Consider the following 23,380-nt stretch of genomic DNA (forward strand, 5'->3'; position numbering starts at 1 on the left):
AAAGGCATGGCTTTTACAGTTGGCTTTGAGATTCAGGACAGGGTACTGAGTGTTGAGACTCCACATCCCCCAGCCCCAGGAGGGAGGAACCTCATCACTGATCCATGTACAGTGTGCACAGACATGGGGTTGTGTGAGCGTGGTGTTAATGACCAGGAGATATTGTGGCTTCTTTCTGGATCTGCACCTGGGTCCTGGGAGGATAGGGTAGCCCACCCTCAGGACCACTGAACTCCCGGCTGGTCCTTGATTTTTTGCTGCACTCCCACCTCTGCAGTGATGGCTGTGCTTAAGTTTACTGAGATGGGTAAGGGGCTAAAAGATGTACGGATTAGGATTTCAGGATGGGGAGCCTGGAGGGGGTGGGAGGGGGAGGGCTACCAGCAAGTGAGAAGGTAACCTGACTAGAACGTCAGCTGCATAAGGAGGAAGACAGAGCTAGCAGCAGTTCGATGAAAACGACCTAATGGAGTCTTAGTCAGCCATAAGGAACATAGGAACACCAATGGAAGGTAGTTGTTTAGAGAGCCCAGGAGGTGTGGAGCGAGGGTGTAGACAGACTTGCTCAGGACCACCACCTGGAGTGCTGAGCTCGGTTACAGGCCTATAGATCAATGGTGAACTTGAGCAGGTTGTAGGACCAGGTCAACTCGTGGTGGGAGGTGATGTAAACCTTCAGTGCATCTCTTCCCTCCTGAGGAAGGGTGTGCAGACTCAAAGAGAGAGCTTGGGATTATTCTGAGGACCCCAGAAGAAAGGCAAGGACCAATAGGTGGAGGTACAGGAGGAGAAGGTTCTGGTTCAATAAATGAGCTGTGCAACCACTCACTGAGAGTGGGAGAGGGCTCTCTGTCACGGGGAATATAGGAGCCAGACACCCATTCTTGGCCTCCTGTGAATAGAGTTTCCATAACACTGAACAATGGTGTATGGCAGCATCAGTTCTTTATACACAGAGAATCAAAGAGTCCATCATAAATTATTGCCTTTCATTGTAGAACAACAAATACTATCATCATTAATGGGTTTGCTATTCATGCATGACTGTAATGGGCCTGTGCTACTGCATTTTGATGTCTGCCTGGTTGTTAGACATTAGAGAAACCTAGGTCACTGTCATAAGTCACTGCTGACCTTGGGACCAGCTCCTTTCTCAGTCTCCTCAATTGAACAGTGAAAGTACATCTGGAAACCCCCATCACCCTTACTAGAATCCAGCCCAGCTCCTGGGAGGGGAGCAGAAGAGGGGAAATTTCTATCCTGGCAACTCTGCTGTGGTTCCTGGAGGTCACCTCCCAGGTTGGCTCTCACTAGTACCCACTGCGGCCACTGCAGAGGCCTCAGGAATCCATTCCAGCTTGCGTGTGGACTCCATGACCATGGAACCAAAGAGTCTGAGCTAAGGCTTTCTGTGGCTTGGGACAGATAAAGGAAAATCAAGCCTAAGAGAGCATGTGGCTGAATGATCTGGTTACCAAATGGCCTGAGTGCACAGGCCCCAGTTCTTCCTGCTTCGTGAGCAGGAAGCGTCATTTCCACAAATCACAGGAGTCCAGACCATTGCCTTACTCAAAGGCCAGGCCTCGAGAGCAGGGCCAAGAGAATTAGCATTCCCATCCCCAGTTACCTAAGGCCTGCTTTCCACATCCCTGGATCCCACCAAAGTGCTCCTTCTTCCCAGTGGGTGACCCTGAGGATGCCTACCTCTTCCTCTCAGGCTTGTGCCTTGACCCTAGGCCTCAAAAGGACACCTCCATACTGGACACAGTTCTTTGAAGAGACACCCTCAGTAGGTATCTATTCTAAAGGCAAATAGATTCTCAAATACATTTTCAACTTTACTTAGTACATTTGTTGTTGGTAGTGTATGGATGCAGAAACCCTAAAACTCTTTTGTGTCTATTTAGCATTGAGCAAATGAATGACTGTTTTGATATTGCGGAAAACAAGAGATCTCCCTGCAAGGAAAGATGTAAATATGGAATGGGAAGAAGCAAGAACCCTGTGGTGTAGGCTTTTATCTCAATCTATAGATGTTATCTCTATATATCTATGTATAAACAGATGGTAGAGAGATAGATACATGGAATGATGATGGATGGATGGATGGATGGATGGATAAGTAGATTAGATAGATAGATAGATAGATAGATGAAAGAAGGAAGGAATGAAGGCAGGCAGGCAGGCGGACCTAGAAGTAATGATACCCTAGGAACATTGAGCACCTCTGGTGCCCAGTTCTTGGTTTCTAAATATCATTCTCCACTAACAAGAACCAAGACTCCTCAGAGAAACAACTGATTCTAGGCTGGGGAAAGGAAAGTACAAAAAAGTGCAAGTCCTTGTTGTGCCAAGAAGTAGGAAGGTGCTCCAAAAACTTATGGGGATGTATTGAAAAAACACAGGAGGCTGCATGAAGGAGCCAGCTTCCCACTGGCCAAATCTGGGAAAATTTGAGCATCAAAATGAATGATAGTAAGGGATTATAAAACACTGAATGAAAAAGGAACCCATAAACGCATACTGATCTACATAAATAAATGGAAGTAAAAGTAAGATCTTGTTTTCAGTGGTGTGCTAAGTATTTAAATGAAATGACAGAGCTGGAAAATCACCATTTTGCAGCCACCAAAGGAATGTGACTCAGGTAAAAACCATCACTGGAGGCTGAAACCACTAAGTTGATGTTTGTGGGGGAAACGGGATACTCACATAGTCTCAAAGTATCTCCCACAGATTATTTATTAATTACAAGGGGGAAATGGTACCTTTGAAGTGGAGAGATCTGGCATACGTCACCTGAACCAAATGATCACAGTAACATCACCAATAATGGGACAAAGTGCCATTGAGTGCCACTCATGGGAAGCTCCAAGGAGGAAAGACATCACTTTACATAGGATTCCTGCCATGAGTGCATAACCCGAATCTAACCCTGAAAACACATTCGACAAACCCAGGGGGAAGGGCAGTCTACAAAACAGCTGGACTAGATTACCCAGCAATATCAATGACATAAAAGACCAAAGTAGGCTAAGGAATTATTGAAGATTAAAGGAGACTAAAAACATGACAAGTAAGGGGTGCCTGGGTGGCTCAGTCAGTTAAGCGCCTGACTTCGCTCAGGTCATGATCTCACAGTTCGTCAGTTTGAGCCCCGTGTTGGACTCTGTGCTGACAGCTTGGAGCCTGGAGCCTGCTTCAAGTTCTGTGTCTCCCTCTCTCTCTCTGCCCCTCCCCTGCTCATGCTCTGTCTCTCTCTGAAAAACAAATAAACATTAAAAAAAAATAAAAAGACATGACAAGTAAATGCAGGACCCAGGTCCTAGATTGGATCCTACTTTGGAAAAACCACAATTATCTTAAAGGATATTATTGAGCCAGTTGGCAAAATTTGAAACTGATAGTATATCAGATAATATACTGTAATAGTGTTAAATTTCTTCAATTTGGTAAGTATGTGTGGTTATGTAAGAGAGTGTCCTCTTCCTTAGGAAATACTTACTATATGTTTAGGGGTGAAAGGTTAGGATGTCTATAACTTATTCTCAAACGGTTCTGGAAAAACATATGTAGAATATTTTTTCTGTCTAGGTGGGTTTTTCTCCTTTCTCCACCACGTGGCTGACTCTTTCCCAGAGTTTCCCAGCTAAAATTATTAAGAGAGAGAACGCATTTGGGAAGGATCCTCTCCAGCATCCCACTTCAAGCAGAGCACTCTGTACTAGAAAACCTCATAAGACTTTGACCAGACTCTGGATTGGCAGCTGTGGGTCAGGTACCAATCAGCTTTGGCCCAGGGTAGGTCATGTGGTATATAACATGGCTGCCACCACTGTTCCCCCTTGGGAAGTGATGGACAAAATCTCCTACTACTGCTCTAGCCAGTAGTTACCAGGGTTAATCCCAAAGACACCTGAAGGCCTCTTGACATAACTTTGTGCCTCCCTCTCACCCTCACTCTTTCAACAAGCTTTACAGACGTATGGTCTTGGCCTGGTCCGCTGCTAAGTAGGAGAGGCACAGGAAGTGACCCACTCCCTACCCTCAGGAGATCTGACTCAAGTTTGAAAGGCATGAGAACTCAGATAACTAGAGTGCAGGGCTGAATCGTGACCTACAAACAGAAGGCAGCCTCCTGGGGACACAGAAGAGGGGCCCCAAAGGCTTCCTGGGCAAGGGACTGGCTGTGCCTCATGAGAGGGAAGACGGCCATCAGATGGGGCCTTGGCTGCTGGAAGCATGCCCGGTGCCATCCCTGGGTTTCTGTTTTCTCTTTGCACAGCCGGACCCAGCAGGACGCGACATCTCCATCCGCCCTCTCCTGGAGCACTGTGAGAACACCCACATGACCATCTGGCTCGGCATCGTCTATGCCTACAAGGGGCTTCTCATGGTAGGTGTGGAGCAGAAGGCAGAGGTTGGGGGGATGCTTCTCTGCCAGAGCTCCCTCTCCCAGGGGCCTTTGTGAACATACAGATAAACAGAGCCCCCAGGACCAGCACTCAACTGTCTGCCAGGCCTGGTGTCTGCCACGTGTTACCTCAGTTCCCACGACAACCCTCTGAGCGGGGGGCAGACAGCGCCCCATTTCACCGCTGGGAAAGCTGAGGCTTGGTTTGCCCAAGGTCACCCAACTAGTAAGTAGCAGGTTCAAGAGCTTAACCACAGAGTAAGCCCAAAACTTGTGCGTGTGCCTCACAGCGGCCACCATACCACTCCCAGAACAACAGTCTGTCAACATCTAGCGCAGGTTCACATCCCACATTTTACCGCATTCTCTCAAAATCTGTGGGAAGTGAGTGGAGTCAGGCGCACAGAGGTTAAAGGGCGTCCGGTCACTCCGACCACCGAACCCAGTACTCTTTCCACTCCACCCACCTGTTAGAACCAGAGATCACATACCAACCCCCCTGGACACGTCTGGAAGAATTTGAAGAGGGCAGCTGCACCCCCACCTTATCCAGATTGACCCCTGAATCTTCTCTCCACATCCTGTGCAAACCGCGCCTCCACTGAAATCCCTCCAGTGACAGGAAACTAGCTACCATACCCTCCTTAAGTCTTTGTGCAGGAAAGTTAAGCCGCCATCTGCCTGTGTATAGCTTCCACTTAGAGGCCAAGTGACCCTCTCCTAAGGTCAGATAGTCCGGGCTTTCTTGTACTGCGCAAATGCATCGTGCTGCTTCAGAGAACTGTTACTCAGGGGCCACACGAGAAGAGTATGTGTTAGGCAACTCCAGGCAAAGATTGTCCCCAACTTCATACTAGTTGAGACCACTTTCCATAGGGATTCTTTGGGGATCACTGGGCTGCAATCTGGGCCCCCACAAGGTAATGACCCTGAAGGTGTGCCCAGGAGGTACCTGGAGTGGAGCTGGCACTCTGAGGCTGGCCAACAGCCCTGGGCTTGGAGAAGGGCACTCAGGAGACGTGGTCACCAGAGCTGTCACAGATAGTGGCATGGACCGGAAGGCAGATCCATCATTAGTGGGCAGAGTTGCCAGAAGGCAGCTTTCGAGTCCACATTAAAGAAGTTTGTCCACTAGAGCAGTGTCCGCAGATGTGGTGGCGCCCCCTGGGAAGGAAGCGCTCTCTGTCACAGGAAGCATGGCGGCACCGTGACTGGAGGCGCCCAGCCCTTGCTGAATAAAGAGAGTGAAACCGGACTCTCTGGGATGCCTCCAGCTCCACATTCCCTGATCCTGAGACACTGTGAAATTAGATTATGGTGAATCCGATTGACTCTTTAAACTGGATTTATATGTAATGTTTTGACCATCCATTATCTTCTCCACCTACTTGCAGAAGTGGATGGAGTGGACTGTATCTCTTCCAGTGAAGCTATTACCTTCAGCCAGGTCGTGTCAATAAAAGCTGTATTTGGCAGCACAAGTGCTTTACCATTTCCCATGTATGCAAGGAATTGCCCACAGCCCTCCTGGCCTGTATGGTTTGTGACTAAAATTCTACCCCGCTTCCAGCCCCTCCCACTCTGAAACCACAGTTTCAAGGCTGGAGAGACGATGTCCAGCCCTGCAGGCCCACCCTCCTGTCAGATGTTTCGGGACTCCTGGCCTCTGGTAGGCATCCCCAACAAGTGTTTGTTCACTCACTACTTCCATACCTCCAGTGATGGGGAGCTCACCCACATCAAAGTGATCCAGTGCGACCCACGGATAATGTATTAGTGCCCTGCGGCTGCAGCAAGAGATTACCACACATTGGTAAATGCAGACTGGCTTTCATGAAACAACACACCTTATTCCCTAACAGTTCTAAAGCCAAGGAGTCTAAAACCAAGGTTGAGTTGTACCGCCTCCAGAGGCTCCAGGGAAAGTGCTCCTTGGCTCTCCCCTGCAGCTGATGGCTCCAGGCATTCCTTGGCTTGGGGCTACATCACTCCCTCTCCACCTCCATCTTCACATGGCCCTCTCTCTTTTCCAGGTCTTTCCCTCTGTGTGTCTCTTACAATGACACTCGTCATTTGGTCTAAGGCCTACCTAGATAATCCAGGATGATCTCATCTCAAGACCCTTGATTATATCTGCAAGGAGCCCTTCTCCAAATAGTCTCCACGGATGAGGATATCTTTTAGGGCCACTGTTCAACCCACTGTAGATGGGTTATTTTTCTAGAAGGCTTTTCTTTATCTTCAGCTAAGATCTGCCTTGATGTAACTGGTGCCCACAAACCCTCATCCTTCTCCTTGAAGGCCCAAGAACAAGTTACGGTTTCCTCCCGACAGTCATCAGAGATTGGCAGGCCATCACCAGGTCCCCAGACTCACCCACATTTTACAACTGGTAGAGACTCATGACCGACAGGTCAGTGAGGCTCATCCAGCCTCTGCTTCTTCCCCCGGAAAGAGTGGACAACAGAGCCCAGCCAGCATAGCCACCATGGGACCGAGGGGGCCACACACGAAGGAACCAGCACAAAGCAGGGTTTCAAAAGCAATAGATTCTTTCCCTCACTCAGCATGTGCTTCCTGGGCTTCTGGCTCCCGCATTTTAAAAGGAATCTTTAAAAAAATAAGCCGGTCTGGGGACACCTGGCTCAGTTGGTGGAGCATGCAACTCTCCTAGGTTTGGTCCTCCCATGTAGGTGTAGAGATTACTCAAAAATAAATCAATAAATCAATAAATCAATAAATCCATCCATGAGATAACACACTTAGAGGAAAGGAGAGGAAAGCAACCATAGTAATATAAATAATACCAATTACAAAACGACCTGTAACTTATCCTTGTACAGGACACTTTGGTTTGCAAAATGCATTGTACAGCACGACAGTCATCCTCTCATTTCATCTGGGTACAAACCCCGTCAGGTGGTGTTATCATTATTCCCATTTCACAGGTAGTGAAACGGAGGCCCTGAGAGGCTTGTGACTTGCCCAAAATCCCGCCGCCAGTGGAGAGCAGCAGATCCCAGATCCCTGTGCCCAGCCACCCTTCCACCTCCTGGCATCGTGCTGCCCTACTAGTCAAACCTGAAAGCAGAAGCCCTCGGTGTGATATTAAATGGCTCATGCAGCTTTGGCTGCCCTGAGCTGCAATGATGAGGTCAGAGGGAAGAGGGGCCCTTGGGGAGAGGCCTCTTGGAAGGGCCTGGACTACAGCTGAAGGTCCCGAACAGTCAGCAATCTTGGTCAGCTCCTCCCCCCACCCCTGCCCACACCACCATTCTGCCTGGCACTCCGTCCACAGTTCCTCTTCAACCTGCCCTTCCCTTAGACCACCCAGGAAGGCCAAAGCCTTCACACCCTGCTTCAGATCACAGTGGACCTCTACCTTGTCCATTTCTGTTGGGAGATATACTAATTAGGAGAGAGCTGCAAGTGACAGAAAACCCTTAAAAGATAGTCAACTTCCTTCTTCAGATAAGCAATCTAGGGCTGGTGGGGGCTCCCAGAATCTCAGCTCCTTGGATCTTTATCAGACAGCTCCTACACTGTAGTCTAAGATGACTCTTTGGGTCGAGATGGCTGCGCAAGCTCCACCCATCATACTCCATCCCATCTACTAGGAAGGAGGAAAAGGAACACCGTTTCCCTGAGCAGATACTTCCCAGAACTTGTACACACCACTTCCACCTGCATGGTGCTGTCCTGAACCTATCATACACCACACCTAGCTTCAAGGACACTTAGGAAATGCAATCTCCATTCTGAGTGACTTTGTGCATCAGGAGGTAAATAGAAGTCCCAGACATAGGGGCTCTGGCTTGTTTTGCAGTAAAAAAAAAAAAAAGACAAGACTGAACTCCTAGAAACAATCCACTTTTGCCACTGTATTACTGTGTAGCCTGGGACACACCCCTTCCTCCTCTCTGGACCTGTGTTCTCTCTAGAGAGAGTGGAGATGGTCAAGATCCCGTGTGGAAACCCTTCCCACCGCAGCCTCCTGTATGTGAACCAGTGGTGGGGTGAAGGAGAACCCGATGTGCTAACACCCCCAGTCTGCATTTCCTCAGCAGGACTCCACCCGGGGACACCCGTGGAGACGAGGGTGACATCCAGAAGACCTGGCCCATGGCAGAGCCTCCAGGCCCCCACCTGCTCAGAGTGGTGGGCGTGTGCCACCACGTGCTAGTGATACTTCCTCTCTCCACTCACCATTCCAGTTGTTCGGTTGCTTCCTGGCTTGGGAGACGCGCAACGTTAGCATCCCTGCCCTCAACGACAGCAAGTACATTGGGATGAGCGTCTACAACGTGGGGATCATGTGCATCATCGGGGCGGCCGTTTCCTTCCTGACCCGAGACCAGCCCAACGTGCAGTTCTGCATTGTCGCCCTGGTCATCATCTTCTGCAGCACCATCACCCTCTGCCTGGTGTTTGTGCCCAAGGTACAGCCGCCCTCTGCACCCTGCCCCCTGGCCTCTGGTCTCGGACCCGGCCAGGGGATGCCCGGTCTCCTCTGCTTCCTGGCAGTTTTACGCTTGCTCTACTTGTGATGATCGCAGAAAAGTTTGGAAAATGCAAACAAGTGAAAACCAGATTTTCCAGAAATCTCTCAGAGTTGCACCACCCAAAAATAATCACTGTTAATGTATTTAGTTTTTTTTTTACTAAAATCTACATGTTTTTTAGGTTTTTTTTCAGTGTTTTTTTTATAAGTGTTTCTTTTTTAAAATGCTTTATTTATTTTTGAGAGAGAGAGAGAAAGAGAGAGCACGAGCAGGGGAGGGTCAGAGAGAGAAGAAGACACAGAAGCAGGCTCCAGGCTCTGAGCTGGGTCTTGAACTCAGGAACCACGAAGCCATGAGCTGAGCCAAAGTCAGACACAACCAACTGAGCCACCCAGGTGCCCCCACACCTTCTGGTCTTTTTTTAATGGTTAGGCAGTGATGCTTTTTCCATTAGGGCTGCGATTATAGCTCACATACCATTTTGTAGTTTGTCTTTTTCACCGTTAATGTCTCCTATGCATTTTCTCACAGCCTCACCACCACGGACAGGGGATGCCCCAGGTCTTCCCATCTGCTTGCGTCCCTTATTGATGAGCATTACAGTCGTTTCCAGGTTTCTTATCTTACAAGTGAATTTCTTTTTTCTACATAACACATGATGCCCATTTCTGGCTACTCCCATCAGATAGAGCCGCAGAAGTAGTGTTGGTGGGTAAAAAGGAATAACCACTTTTAACAGCCACTTACATTTTCCATTCATCAGAAGCGCTGACCTTCAGGACCAGCCTGAAAGGTACTTCTCAAGCCTTGCCCTTTGCATGCAGGCAGGTGAACCACAGGCCTTGGTGTCTTGGGAGCCCCTGCAGTTGTCTCAGCATCAAGGAAGAATGGGAAATGGGGTAGAAGGAATTATTGGCCAGATGGGGAGACAAGAGATCACTCAGGGCCCATTGTCCCCCAGACAGACTGCCCATGGCACCTCCATCCAGTGATCCTAGAGCCATGTCTTCCCAGAACACTGCTGTCATATACGCCTTCTTTCTCTGGTTGTAAAGGCTCCGGGCCAACGCTAAGACCTCTCCGCCTACACTCTGACATTCTCTCATTCCAGTCAAAGATGCCCGGGGACTCCAGGCCCAGGCCTCACCATGTCACTCTCCTCTGTCACCCTCAACAGCTCCTCATTGCCCCCCTGCTCCAGAACCAAGTCGCCAATATGGGGCTGCCTTTCAGGGACCTTGGGTCTCCTCTGGCCTCCCCAAAGGACCTTGTGCACCATCCAAACTGTCCTCTACATAAGCACCCTGAGTCCCAGCCCTGCCCCCGCATTTGCATATGTCTCTTCTTCCCCCAGGGCCTCCCCTCCCCGTCCCTCGGGCCCTCCACAGAGCCCAATCCAGGCCCACAGCACCCACAGCCCAGCCTGCCCTGGATGCTTCTGGCCTCTGGACTGTGGGGTCCTGCCAGACAGGGGCCATGCCTCACTCAGTCCTGGCTCCCCAGTGCAAGCCCAGAGCCTGACTTAAACCAGAAATGCTTCTTGAATAAATGAGTAAGACCAGGATCAAGCGGTGGACTTTTATATAACAGTGCTTTTGGGGACACCTGAGTGTCCCAGTCGGTTAAGCATCTGACTTCAGCTGAGGTCATGATCTCATGGTTCATGACTTCAAGCCCTGTGCTGACAGCTCAGAGCCTGGAGCCTACTTCAGATTCTCCCTCTCTCTCTCTCTCTCTCTCTCTCTCTCTGCCCCTCCCCCGCTCATGCTCTATCTCTCTCTCAAGAATAAATTAACATTAAACAATAAAAACAAAAACCAATGCTTTTTTCCATGACAGAACTAGTCACCAGTCTGTCCTCAACACTCATCAATGGCTCTAATGAGGCAAGCCTTCACGTGCCTCCATCCATTGTCTTCCAACGTCATCCTCAGAATTATTTTCCGTGGAAAGAAGCCTAAGGCAGAGTACAGCTCAGCTGGAATCAGGCCTATGGGGCCGACTCCGCAGGGGCTGCAGGTGGAGTCAGGAGACCAGAATTCTGTGGACAAGGAAGGAAACAGACTCAGCGGGGAGGGAGAGATGCTGCCCAAGGTCACACACAGGCGCGTGGCAGAGACCAGCCTGCACCCAGGGCTCCAGACTCCCCGCCTATGGCCGTGCTGCCTCTGGTGCAGGACCTGCTGTGGCAGAGTGGACGGGAGACTGGCGGGGAGGACCCCGGGGGTCTCTTTTCAATTCTACCTTGCCCTTCCAGCTCATCACTCTGAGAACAAACCCAGACGCAGCAACCCAGAACCGGCGGTTCCAGTTCACTCAGAATCAGAAGAAGGAAGATTCTAAAACGTCCACCTCAGTCACCAGCGTGAACCAAGCAAGCACATCCCGCCTGGAGGGCCTGCAGTCTGAGAACCATCGCCTGCGAATGAAGATCACCGAGGTACCGGCCCCAGCACCGCAGCCAGGGCCCCGCCTCCGGGTCCATCCTCTGCCCCAGTGCAAGGCCTCTCAGGGCTGTGGCTCCTGACCTGGCCCCCTCTGGGCCACCCCCTGCCCTGCATCAGGCTGTGCAGTCCCACATGCTGGGGTTATGGCCACCAGAACCAGGGGAGACATAAACTAGACAGAATCCCCTGGCCCGGACTCATGGAGTCCAGCAATGTCCCAAATTCAAGGCATCCTCAGAAAGGAGTTCTTAGAGATTTGTGAGCTCCCTGATTATAGGAGCTTCCTAAGTATGCAGAGACCCCCTTCATTTGTCACTCTCCGAACCCAGTAACCACCCTCATCTGTATGAGGCACAGTGAGACAGGAAGAAGTGAAGAGAAATTTTTCAAATAGGAGAGTTTGCTGTAGCAAACCTCACTGCTCTCTCGAGAGTCCTTAACTCCGTCTTCAGTATTCCAGAGAGGCCACAGCTAGCTTCCTTTGTGCCCAACCTGAACTCAAATTCTGGATTTTCTATTCCTGGGAGGGGAGACCAAATGACCTTCCCCTTCTTCACATCTCTCGATCCAGATGTATGACTGGCCCGTGGTCTGTGGGCTGTGTTTCACAGAGAACTTCTCATGCCACCAGTGGAACGGGGAGGAAACAAGGGAGAGTGTGTTGGATACAGTTGGATACAGGACACTTGCTAAGTTGCTATAACAAAGAGACCCCAAAATGAAGCGACCCAAAGAAAGTATTTCTCTCTCACATAAGGGTCATTAGGAGATTGGTCCAGGCTGGCCGGGAGCTCTGCCTCCATGACCTTGGCCCGATGAGGCCCGTTCACTCTTCCTGTCTCCCTCCCCAGCACAGTTACAGCTGCAGGTCCTGTCCTCGGTGGCAGGAAGGGAAAAGGAAGTCCACACAAGGGCTAAGCAAGTAATACAAAACTCGTACACATGTTGGTTCTGCTCCAGTTCCCTTGGCAAGAACTTACGTGATCACACTTGACACAGGGCAGGCTGGGAAATGTCTCTAGCTGGACAGTTGTGAGGAAGACCTGAGACAGAGTAGGTAATCCAAGTCGATACAGGATGCCCAATAAAACTTGAATGTCAGACAACCAATCATAGTTTTAGTATAAGGATGGTCCGTACAATAGTTGGGATATACTTACAGTAAAAAATAAATGATTCATTGTTATCTGGAGTTCAGGTGTGACTGGGCATTCTGTATTTGTCTTTGCTAGATCTAGGGGCCTTTAGGGAGGCTCACCTTAGTCTGTCACAAAGATCCGTGACACAGTTGTCTGTGCATCGAAAACTGACTGCTTTCGGATGGGATAGGCCCCGTTGGCCACCAGAGCAAAGTAGGAAAGGATTCTGACTCTCAGAGCCCATTGCTGATTCTGTGTTCATATCAGATCTCTCTGTGCCTAGAACTACCATATCTTGACATTTGGCTTTTACTGGCACATCCCAGAAACGGAGTTCACTCACTTCAGGAAGCATAAGCCAAAGCCACTGTCAAAAGCCCTAAGATGTTGGGTTGTTTTTCCTGGAATTGAACCACCATCTGGCCTCCTTTGATCTTAGCCCTGATGTTTGAGTCACACAGAAAAAGGTAGCTCTCTCCTCCTCCACAGGAAAATGTATTTAAAAATTAATGGCTGTGCTTTTTACAGTTTATAATTCCCTCTCCCTTATATGATAATAGGATGCCTGCTGCCTTCCCCAACTACGACCCTCCCTCTAGGGTGTACACACACACACACACACACACACACACACACACACACACACACACCCCGCTCCCCCCACCCCCAGGCTTCTCAAGGGCTGAACTGCCCCAGGGCTTACATTTGATTTTCCCATAACCTGAAGACACCTGTGGTCCATCCTCTGGAGGAGCCCCTACCCGCCTGAGCGTCCGTGTCAGCGTGAGCCTCCCAGCTAAGCAGCCAGCAGATTTGTTCTCCCCTGCAAGGGTCCTGCTAGGTTTCAGTAACAATACTAATAGTAATATTATTGTAGTAGCCGGTTACCCTTATTATGTGTCAAGGACTGGGCTAGACCTTAAAGGCGTTATCTCATTTAATCTCCACAATAACCACAACACGTTGGTTACTGTTATCATCCCATTCTACAGATGAAGGAGTTGAGACCCAGTTCTCACAAGGTGGTACACAGGCAGCAAGGGGCAGCTCTGAGGGTGCCTCCGGACCGGTCCCACCTCAGAGCCTGTGCTCTGACGCTGTCAGGCCCTGCATCCCCGGGCTTGCAGCTGCTCCCTCATGATGGGCGCAAGCCTGCGCTGAGCACGTGGTTGCAGAGCCCTCTCTCCCTCCCTCCCCATCACAGCTTCACCTGCACAACAGCCCGCAGGGGCTCTCTGCATCATCTCTTGCCCTGCAGCATGCTGGGGCCTCTCTGGCTCTCTGTGCCCTCCTGAGGCCAGCCTGAGGCCCTGTCCCACCACCATGTGAGCCAGGGACAGGACTGGGCCAGGGGCCCTGACTCAGCCAGAACCTGTGTCTTCCAGCTGGATAAGGACTTGGAAGAGGTCACTATGCAGCTGCAGGACACACCAGAAAAGACCACCTACATTAAACAGAACCACTACCAAGAACTCAACGACATCCTCAACCTTGGGAACTTCACTGAGAGCACAGGTAGGAGGAGGCGGGGCCCCTGGAATGTATCAGATCCCAACTGTCCAGCTTCCACTTTACAACTGAAGAAATGGAGGCTCAGAGAAGGGGGGAGGCTGATCTGAAGGCACAGTGGCAGCATCTGGAACCCACAAGCTGGGGCTCTGTTCCTGGGTGTCTTGGGTTCCAGTGGCACTCTCACATGACCAGGCCAGCATTTCCAGTGTTCTGACTGGAGGCACGCTGTTCCTAATGAATAGTTTGCCTTCCTTCTCCCGGCAACATTTCAGTTTTGAATGCGCTGTCTCAATGTATAGGAAAGGAGTGGTCAGTAAGATCTGACATGACAATCTCCCCAGCACTTGGGAAATGGCAGGCCAAAACAACACCATGCGGTCTTTGCCTACAGTTCAGCAACATTTCCAGAGATCACCAGTGTTGTACAGAGTGTGTGGAAGTAGGCATTCTCCTGCAGTGTTTTGGAAGTCAGTCTGGCACATCCAAATGTTAGATGCTAAACCTCTTGATTAACAATACCGCTAGCAAATAAGTCAGTCAGAGGAGGACAGATATCATATGTTTTCACTCATATGTGGATCTTGAGAAACTTAACAGAAGACCATGGGGAAGGGAAGGGGGAAAATAGATACAGAGAGGGAGGGAGGCAAGCCCCAAGAGACTCTTAAATACAGAGAACAAACTGAAGGTGAATGAGGGGTTGGGGAGAGGGGAAATGGGTGGTGGGCATGGAGGGGGGCACATGGGATGAGCATTGGATGTTGTACATAAGCCAATTAGACAATAAATTATATTTTAAAAAACCAATATCATTAGCAAGATCTTGTCCCTGGGAAATACTCCCACATGGGCAAAGATAAATACACGTGGTGTTCATCCAAACATTATTTATAGGTGAGAAGAACTGGAATTAACTTAAACATTCATCATTTAGGGAGGTTTCATTTGTGATGATACAACCAAACAAGGCACATTATACAGCTATTAGAAAGTGGGGTGAATCTATTTGTGCAAATATGGAGAAATTCCCCAAGTGAAAATAGCAAGGTGAAGACCAGCAGTATGATACACATAAATGCACACACACATGTACGTATGCATGTGTATGTTAAGTGCATTTTTTAAAAGGTTTAGGAGAACAAACACCAAATTATTAACAGTCTCCACCTGTGTCAAAGGGAAAAGTATGTGCAAAGTGAGAAGGAATTCTTCTCACACTTCATTTAATATACTTCTCTATTATTGGCATTTTGTCGTTAGCATCTATTCACTAATTTGCTATAAAATATTTTTAAATCAATAAATCAAGTTATAAGATATTAACTATATAAGATGTTGATTGCAAAAAAAATCACTTAAAATGAGATCAGTAACAAGTAAATTGAAAGAATAAAAATGACTAATAGTAATTTTAGTATCTGGTAAAGGTGGGCATTTCAAATTAATGGAGGGAAAGTAATTATTCAATACATTTAATTGGAGTAAGTGGATAGCCATCTAGAAAGGAAGCAAGTTAAGTCCCTACCTCACACCTTACATAAGAATAAGTTCCAGATGGATAAAAGATTTAAATGTAAAAACTGAAACCATGAAACAACTAAAAGAAACCATAGGATAATTTTTTTTATAATCTCAGATAGGGGAAGGCCTTTCTCAGTTTGAGGCAAAACCCAGAAACCACAAAAGAAAAGGTTGATAAATTTAACTACAAAAAAAAGTTTTTAACAACACAAAAGACATGATAAGTAACCAAAAAAATCAAACAAACTAAACCAAAAAAATATTGTAACTCCAGTAATGAGCTTATTTTCTTATATAGGGAGAAACTTTATATAATTTATATAAAGCATATATAATTATATGCTAATTACTAAGAAAAAGACCAACAACACAAAAGAAAAATGGACAAAAGAGAGTCTTATAGAAGAAATTGCAAGAGGTTCATATGCTTATGAAAAAATGTTCAATCTCACTTCTTATTATATTAAAATAATGCAAATGACATCTTTAGTCAGATACCATTTTCACCAGGAAGACTGGCAAAGACAAGAGATCAAACAGTTGCAGAGAGTCTGAGGAAACAGTGGGGGAAATGGGCGTTCCCAAACATGGCTCTTCAAAATAGAAATTGTTCCGACCCAGCACTTACACTTTTGGAATTTATCCTAAGAATATGCAGTCAACTGTCATTATTCACGGGGATTACGTTTGATAAAGCTGCTGGGAACCGTGAATTAATGGGTGAACATTGAACCACTGCTCCCGGGGGAAGTTCAGGGTTAAGTTCCTGCAAGGCTCTCTCGGGTTGGCATTTTGGTCAACCAATCAGTCCGTAACTTTGCTATACATGTGTTTCTGTTTGAAGGCATCTTATTTAATATGTATTGTTGATTCATTAACATTGACCTCATGGTCAACAGCACAGGAACGCACGCCTGAATGAAGATCATCTAATCTGTGGGTTTTCTCCGTCAGGCACATCACAGTCTTCTTGCACATAGGCGTGCATTCTAGTGCTGTAGACGGTAAGGTCAGGGTTAATGTTCCAACACAGGGTTAATGTTCCAATGTTCTGTGAAAGCATTACAGGTATTGATTTGGGGTTACAAATAACTTATAGTGAGGAGGCGAGTTGGCAAATGCAGAATCCATGAATAAGGAGGACCCATTGTAGTCACAGGGGGCAAGATGACATTCACAAAGTTTGCTCCCTGTAGACAAACAAGACAGAAACCAGTGCTCCTCCAGAGCTCCCAGGTTGGGGGAGGGGGACAGGTTTTTATATTTTATATTTCTTTAAATCTCCCTATGTAGTTCTGAAGGGCTGAAAGTATCCATATCGTCACATTTTTGTGGTGCACGGTATTTCTTTGAATGGAGACCCCATACGTACATGAATATGTAACTAATCTATTATTACTGGAGAAATCAGATTCATTCCAACTTTTTTATATTGTAAACAATGCTGACTTGAACATCCTGTGTATAACTTCACACATAGCCTTTATCATTTCCTTAGGATAACTCCCAGAGGTAAAAATTCTAAGTGAAAGATATGCATGATTTTTAGTGTTTGATGCTCAGCCCCCGAGAAAGATTACACCATCTTACACCCCCATCAGCAGTTTACTCTTCTCAATCTTTGACAATCTTATGGATGCATATTTTCCCTTGGAGGGTTTTTTCCTTTGTCATCTCATCCCTATGCACCAGTGAAACAAACCTTTACATTAGAAACTCTCATTTCCAAGTTACATTGCCTACATTGGTTGACTTGATTTCCCCCCCTTTTATCTGGGAGAAAGGAAATCCCCCAAGATACCATTTCCATCGCTGGGTAGAAGCTTCTGGGCTCACTGCCTTGGTCCTGGGAGAGCTACTGCAGAAACCGCAGCTCTGGAAGGATAATGGGCTCTTTTCTATTCTCTCTCCTTGGGCAGCATCCTAAAAAAGAGTGCTTTTCTTTTTTCATTTTTTTACCATTTATTTTTGAGAGAAAGAGAGAGAGCAGGGGAGGGGGAGAAAGGGGGAAACAGAGAACCAGAAGCAGCCTCCAGGCTCCAGGCTCTGAGCTGTGGGCACAGAGCCCAACGCAGGGCTCGAATTTACGAACTGTGAGATCATGACCTGAGCCAAAGTCGGAAGCTTAACTGACTGAGCCACCCAGATGCCCAAAAGATCGCATTTTTTAAAAAATGAAGTTAACAGAATGTGTTGTGATAATGTTGTTTTACATTCAGATGGGGGAAAGGCCATTTTAAAAAATCACCTGGATCAAAATCCCCAGCTACAGTGGAACACAACAGAGCCCTCGCGAACGTGCAAAGATCCTATAGAAGATATAAACTCCCCAGAACAGTAAGTACTTCCCCTTTGAGAATTACTGTGGAAGAGTCCATTACTCCTGCACTCAGGTCTCAGTCTGCACTCGGGTTTCTCATGCATCATTTTATTTGAGCTCCACAGCCAACCCATGATGCAGGTCAAATTACAATGCTCATTTTACAGATGAGAAAACTAATATTCATAAGGGGGAGGCTACTTGTCAAAGCTCCCCCAGGTTCTAAGTGCAGGAGATAGGATTTGAACCAGAGTCTGTCCACCATCCAACCTACTACAGCACACTGCCTTTGTTGTGTATAAAATTTAACCTCGCTTAATGCACTGACTCCACAACTGTTTACTGAGATCAACTCTGTGTCAGACATAGAAAAGAAGAAAACAGACAAACATCCCTTCCTTCCTGGAACTTATGTTCTATCCGGTGACAGAATAACTTCATGTAAAAACCAAAATGTGCTGTATTAAATCATAGGTGCTTTGGAGGAAAATAAGATAGGGGAAGGAGTTGAGGGTCATAATCTTAAAGAGAGCCATCAGAGAAGATTCAGTGAGGTGACATCTAAGCGAAGACCTGCCTGGACATTTCCATTAGCTTTGTTCCAACCGGCAATTGTTAGTTCTTCCTTGCTTACGGCAGCTTGGAAGCAGAGATTAGAAATGTCAGCACTGAAACGTGGTCCCTGAGAAGTGACAACCAGCAAAGACAGCCAAGTCACCAACTGTCATGTAACTTGGGACCATTTTGTGTTAGAGCCAATAGCCTCTCAACCCAGTTAGCCCCAAGGCCTCACTGGCTACCGCTCCAGTGTAATTACTGATGGTTATCTAGCAGTCATCAGTGGTGTACTTATTCCGTCCCTCCACTAGAGTGTAAGCACGTCGAGGGCAAGGTATGAGCCCCTCCCATGCCCCTTGGACTGAATGCAGGTTTGGGCACTGAGTAGGTTTTCGGCACATGTCCGTTGAGTTGAAGGACAGTGTAGACAGGATCTTACCAGACAGAAAAATACGATGGCTTGGAGAGGCATAGACAGATGCCCACCTTGCCCAGGCAGAAAGCCCTTCCCAGGTGCCCGGAAGGACACCACCTTCCCAGGTCACGGTTGATTCTTCAGCTCCCCTTCCCCCTGGACTCTTTGCAGCACTCCTTTGCCTTAAGGAACAGAGCATAGCTCAGGTTACAGAGGTTCCACTTGAATTTCAAAAGATCTCCGACACACTGACCTCATGAGCACCTGTCATGTGTCCTTGGTAGAGCCCTCCAATGAACAAGTCCTTAGGGGGTGTGGCGGCAGCACCGCCTCTGTCCCTATCCTCTCAGGACCCCATCGGTGCCACGCATGCACACTAGGGGCGCGCCTGCTGGGACGAGGTGGCCCCACACGAGGCCATCTGCCTCCCTCACCACACACTGCAGTTTCCCGTATCAAGCAGGAGACCCGTCTCACCCAGTTCTGGCATTGTTTCCCTGAGCAAGTTACATAAATGCTGTCCACTTCCCTCGTTGTTATAATGAGAACATCTTTTACCTGCTGGGTTTTTGTGAAGATCCGGGCGGTGGGGGGTTCTCACTCTGAGCAGTCAGGCACTGACGACCCAAGGAGGCCTAAGGATCCCAAGAATGCAGCTTCCCAGGTCCTGATGGGAGCCGCACAAGATGCAGTTCATGTGACTTCCTGCCCTGGGGTGACTGATGAGAAGCAGGCCAGGAGAAAGCAACAGCGAGAAGGGAGTCAGAAGGCTGCTGCCAGGAGTCACCCACCACCCCTGGCTCCCAGGGCTTTTCTGGCTGAATTCTGGGAGCTCAGAGGAAGAAAGAGCTCACTCAGAAGAGTTTACTTTAGCGGAAAGTAGCCGCCAGAGTGTCAGGTTTGGGTGGAGAGAGGGTAGAAGTTTCACCGGGAGAGTTAGGCAAGAGATAGATCTTAGGCGGCCCTGAATGTCCTGTCCCAGGGTTGGAAAGATGATACTAGTCACCGAAGAAGCTGAAAGAGCAGGAAGGAGCCTACTGGAATCAGCCCAGCAAGAAGGGCTGAGGTCCTGAACAAGGCAGGGGGCAGAGGAGCCCATGAGGAAGGACAGAGCAGCGAGACGCCTTTCAGTCCAGTAGGAGGCTTGCAAGAGTAGAGAGCGTGAGAACTGTCAATGTCAGCCGCAAGCCCGTGAGATAAGTGAAACTGGTGCTTAGGAATCGCCGCACGCTCAGGACGACTGCACCCCCTTTGCTCATGAGCTCCCTGGTTATTCCCAGGGGAGTCGTTGGCAGGTGTGAATGGTTAGATGATGGGATGGGCAGATCTGGGATTTGGGAGAACTGTTCTCCTACCATCAGCTTCTTAGCCACAGTGAGTCCACGGAACATTCTGGTAAGCAGCCAGATAGCCTTCGCTGAAATTCCTCTCTCCCTCTCTCTCCCTCCCCCACCCCCTCTCTGTCTCTCCCTGCCACAGCATCCAGCGCCGGCTGTCCCTCCAGCTCCCCATCCTCCACCACGCCTACCTCCCGTCCATCGGAGGCGTGGACGCCAGCTGCGTCAGCCCCTGCGTCAGCCCCACCGCCAGTCCCCGCCACAGACATGTGCCACCCTCCTTCCGAGTTATGGTCTCGGGCCTGTAAGGGTGGGAGGCCTGGGGCCGGGGCCTCCCCCGAGACAGAACCACACGGAGCAGAGGCTACGGGAACGCTGCCCGCTCTGGCTGCGGAGAAGCAGGGCGCCACGGCTGGCCTTGTGGGACTGCTCGATGGCACTCAGGTGGACAGGATGGGGGCACTTGGCACCTGACCTCGCGCCTTATTTGTGAAGTTTTTATTCTTTCACAAAGAAGAGGAATGGAAATGACTTCTTCCTTAACGTCTGCAAAGAAGGAGGAGCTGGGATATTTGAAACTTTGCAAAAAAACAAAAAACAAAACAAAAAATCCTAGACAAGGAGAGAGTCACTTGAACTCCAGCTAGAAGTCACCGAGTGTCCCTGAGCAGCCTTGAGAAGAGGCCAGGGGCTTCCGGAGAAACCGTCTCTGCCTCTGCGCACACATCCCTGGCTGTGGCACCCCCCCCAGGCCAGCCCTTCTCCCCACTGGGGAAGGAGGTGGGCAGGCAGCCGGGCCCCCAGCTGCCCGTCCAGGCAACCCCAGCCTTCCTGGAACAGGGAGTCCACAGGGCAGCCAGGTGGCCCGAGGGCTGGGGTACGGGAGCAGGCTGACCCGCATGCCTCCCGGTGGGACATTACTCTCTGGTAAATGCCACACATTAACACAATAACACCCGTTCCGGGACCGTGGGGATTTAGGGCACGTCACTGCAGACCTGCTCTGCACCGTTCACCGACAGTCGGTCATGCACCCACCACGTTGGCCATGTCCCTGTGTTTGTATCAGGTGTTCCAGGAATCAGGGAGACCTCCCGAGCTAATCATGGAATGTCTGTTCCCAGCAAACACGCTAAAGAAAGACTGTGCACTTTAACCTCTCATCAGGGCCCAAGGGCTGCCTGGGGTTGGTTTTTTTTTCCACTGACTTTGTTTCTGACCAAAGTGAATCGGGCATTCTGCTAGGAGACATCCCTGTAGTCGTAGGGAGAGAGTTGGTAGCTGAGGGCTCCCCTTGGCTTCCCGAAGGTGGCCTTCCATCCGGACAGGCTGGGAGCTCCGACCGTGGGAGTCCTGGGGGTGACCAGTCAGCACACTAGTCCTCTTCATAAGATCACTCTTCCCTTTCAATTGAACCCGAGAGAGCACTGGCCTGGGAGTCAGACAAACCTGGGCTCAAGTCCTCACTCCAAGGCTGACTCCCTCCATGACCTCGGGAAAGTCACTAGTGTCTCTCTGAGCCTCAGTTTCCCCGCCCCCAACAAATTGGGGTTGAAATAACAACACCTGTCCTGCCTACCTCACAGGGTCACTCTGAGGATCAAAACTTGATCTTGTCCAGGAAAGCTTCCTTCGTACCACACGGTGAAGCCGCCCTGACCCATGAGGTATCAGGATGACCACGACCTTCGGCCCTCACGACCGCCAGGGGTTTGGCCCAGAGGAGCTCCCAGCACAGCCCCTCTACCAGGATGAGCTGGTGGAGAGAGGCTCCCAACGACTTTTGTGACATTCCTAGACAGGTTCATTCTTTGCTAAAGAAAGGCCTGAATGACAGCGTCCAGGACGTCTGCACACCTGAGCGGTCGCTCATTCCCTAAAGAAACCTAATGGCAGCTTCAACAGGCAGGCAATAATCTCTTCCCAGACCACTGAAGTCAGGAATATACTGCTGTCACCACCAGACTTTGACAAAAGGGCCCACAGGAATCCTACCATCGCCAACATTTCAAAACCCCCTCTTTCACGTAGCATAAGAGCTTTCCCCTCCCCTTCCCCAGAGAGAGGTTATGGAGGTACTGTAGCTTTTAGGGAAAAAAAAAAAATGTCAACACATCACAGGTCAATTTGAAGTCCTTGTCTGTTTAGGCACTAAAAATCGGTGTTGTCACTCACTGTGTATTACCAGTATTTACTTGCTTTCTTGATTTCACCAAAACCAGATTTAATTTAAAGGACCACATTAATTTTTCAAAGGGAAGGAGACAATTCATTGTACATAATGTATACACACACACAAATATACCTGTAGAAATATTATTCCAGCATAGCAGGAAAAAAAAAAAAAGAAACAAAAGTATTGGACAGTCGGAGGTGAGTGTGTGCGTCTGTAACCTGTATTGGACAGTCGGAGGTGAGTGTGTGCGTCTGTAACCCGTATTGGACAGTCGGAGGTGAGTGTGTGCGTCTGTAACCCGTTGTGGTCCCTACGCGTGCACAGTCTTCTAGGTTAACCCACAAGGTACATTTTCCGTCCTAATGATACTGTAGGTTCACCCATTTTTTTTTAAATTTCCCTGCAAATAACAAGACCCACAGAAGTGACCCTAGCTATTAACGGTTCTGTTCTTTTATATGCAGCAAATACACCGTACATTTTCGAAGAGGCTTCAGCCTGAAGGCATTTTCCAATGACGTTAGTGCACAAACGCTTTAAATTAGACTGGAACTGCCAGAATCAAATGTAAATGAGGAATTTCTCGTACCCCTATTGCATGGTATCAATTTTTAATAAATTGTTGCAAATTTGTTTTTATGAATAAAAGGGGGAAAAAAAAACACTGTCATCTTTAATGCCTACTTATCCCAAAATGGGAGTCAAATCTGGTCATATTTCTCCGCTTGCAAACTGCGGGGACAGTGCCGGTTGCCTCCTCTGCCACCTTCTGCGGACAGTAATGGAACAGCCTGCTAACATGTGACCCCAGCTGCCAGATCCAAGGATGGGAACCTGACCTGAGCGGAGCCGATACATCCAGACCCCAGGATATCTCCATGTAGAGAGAGTCAGCGTGAAAGAGAAAGATGAAGCCAACATGGAGAGAAATAGGATCAAGAGATGGGTCTTGACGGCGTCTGAGTAGCTGGTCAGCTGTTCCTGAAGGCCGCAGCACCCTGGTCCTTCCCATGCTAGGAAGGATTCTCAGTTCTCCAAA

At 48.7% G+C, this 23,380-nt stretch overlaps 1 protein-coding gene across 1 annotated transcript in view; it reads left to right on the forward strand.

Moving 5' to 3' along the window:
• Window positions 1–22,974, forward strand: part of GABBR2 (gamma-aminobutyric acid type B receptor subunit 2) — a 338,745-nt gene extending 315,771 nt beyond the window's left edge. The window contains exons 14-19 of the mRNA XM_029920582.1: window positions 4,286–4,396; window positions 8,629–8,853; window positions 11,174–11,356; window positions 13,888–14,017; window positions 17,755–17,872; window positions 20,308–22,974. Of these exons, the coding sequence (XP_029776442.1) occupies window positions 4,286–4,396; window positions 8,629–8,853; window positions 11,174–11,356; window positions 13,888–14,017; window positions 17,755–17,872; window positions 20,308–20,473 (933 nt within the window). The 3' untranslated portion in view covers window positions 20,474–22,974. The remainder of the gene's footprint in view (window positions 1–4,285; window positions 4,397–8,628; window positions 8,854–11,173; window positions 11,357–13,887; window positions 14,018–17,754; window positions 17,873–20,307) is intronic.
• Window positions 22,975–23,380: the final 406 nt, after the last annotated feature.

The sequence above is a fragment of the Suricata suricatta genome, chromosome 13 (assembly GCF_006229205.1).
Source record: "Suricata suricatta isolate VVHF042 chromosome 13, meerkat_22Aug2017_6uvM2_HiC, whole genome shotgun sequence".
Classification (NCBI taxonomy): Eukaryota; Metazoa; Chordata; class Mammalia; order Carnivora; family Herpestidae; genus Suricata; species Suricata suricatta.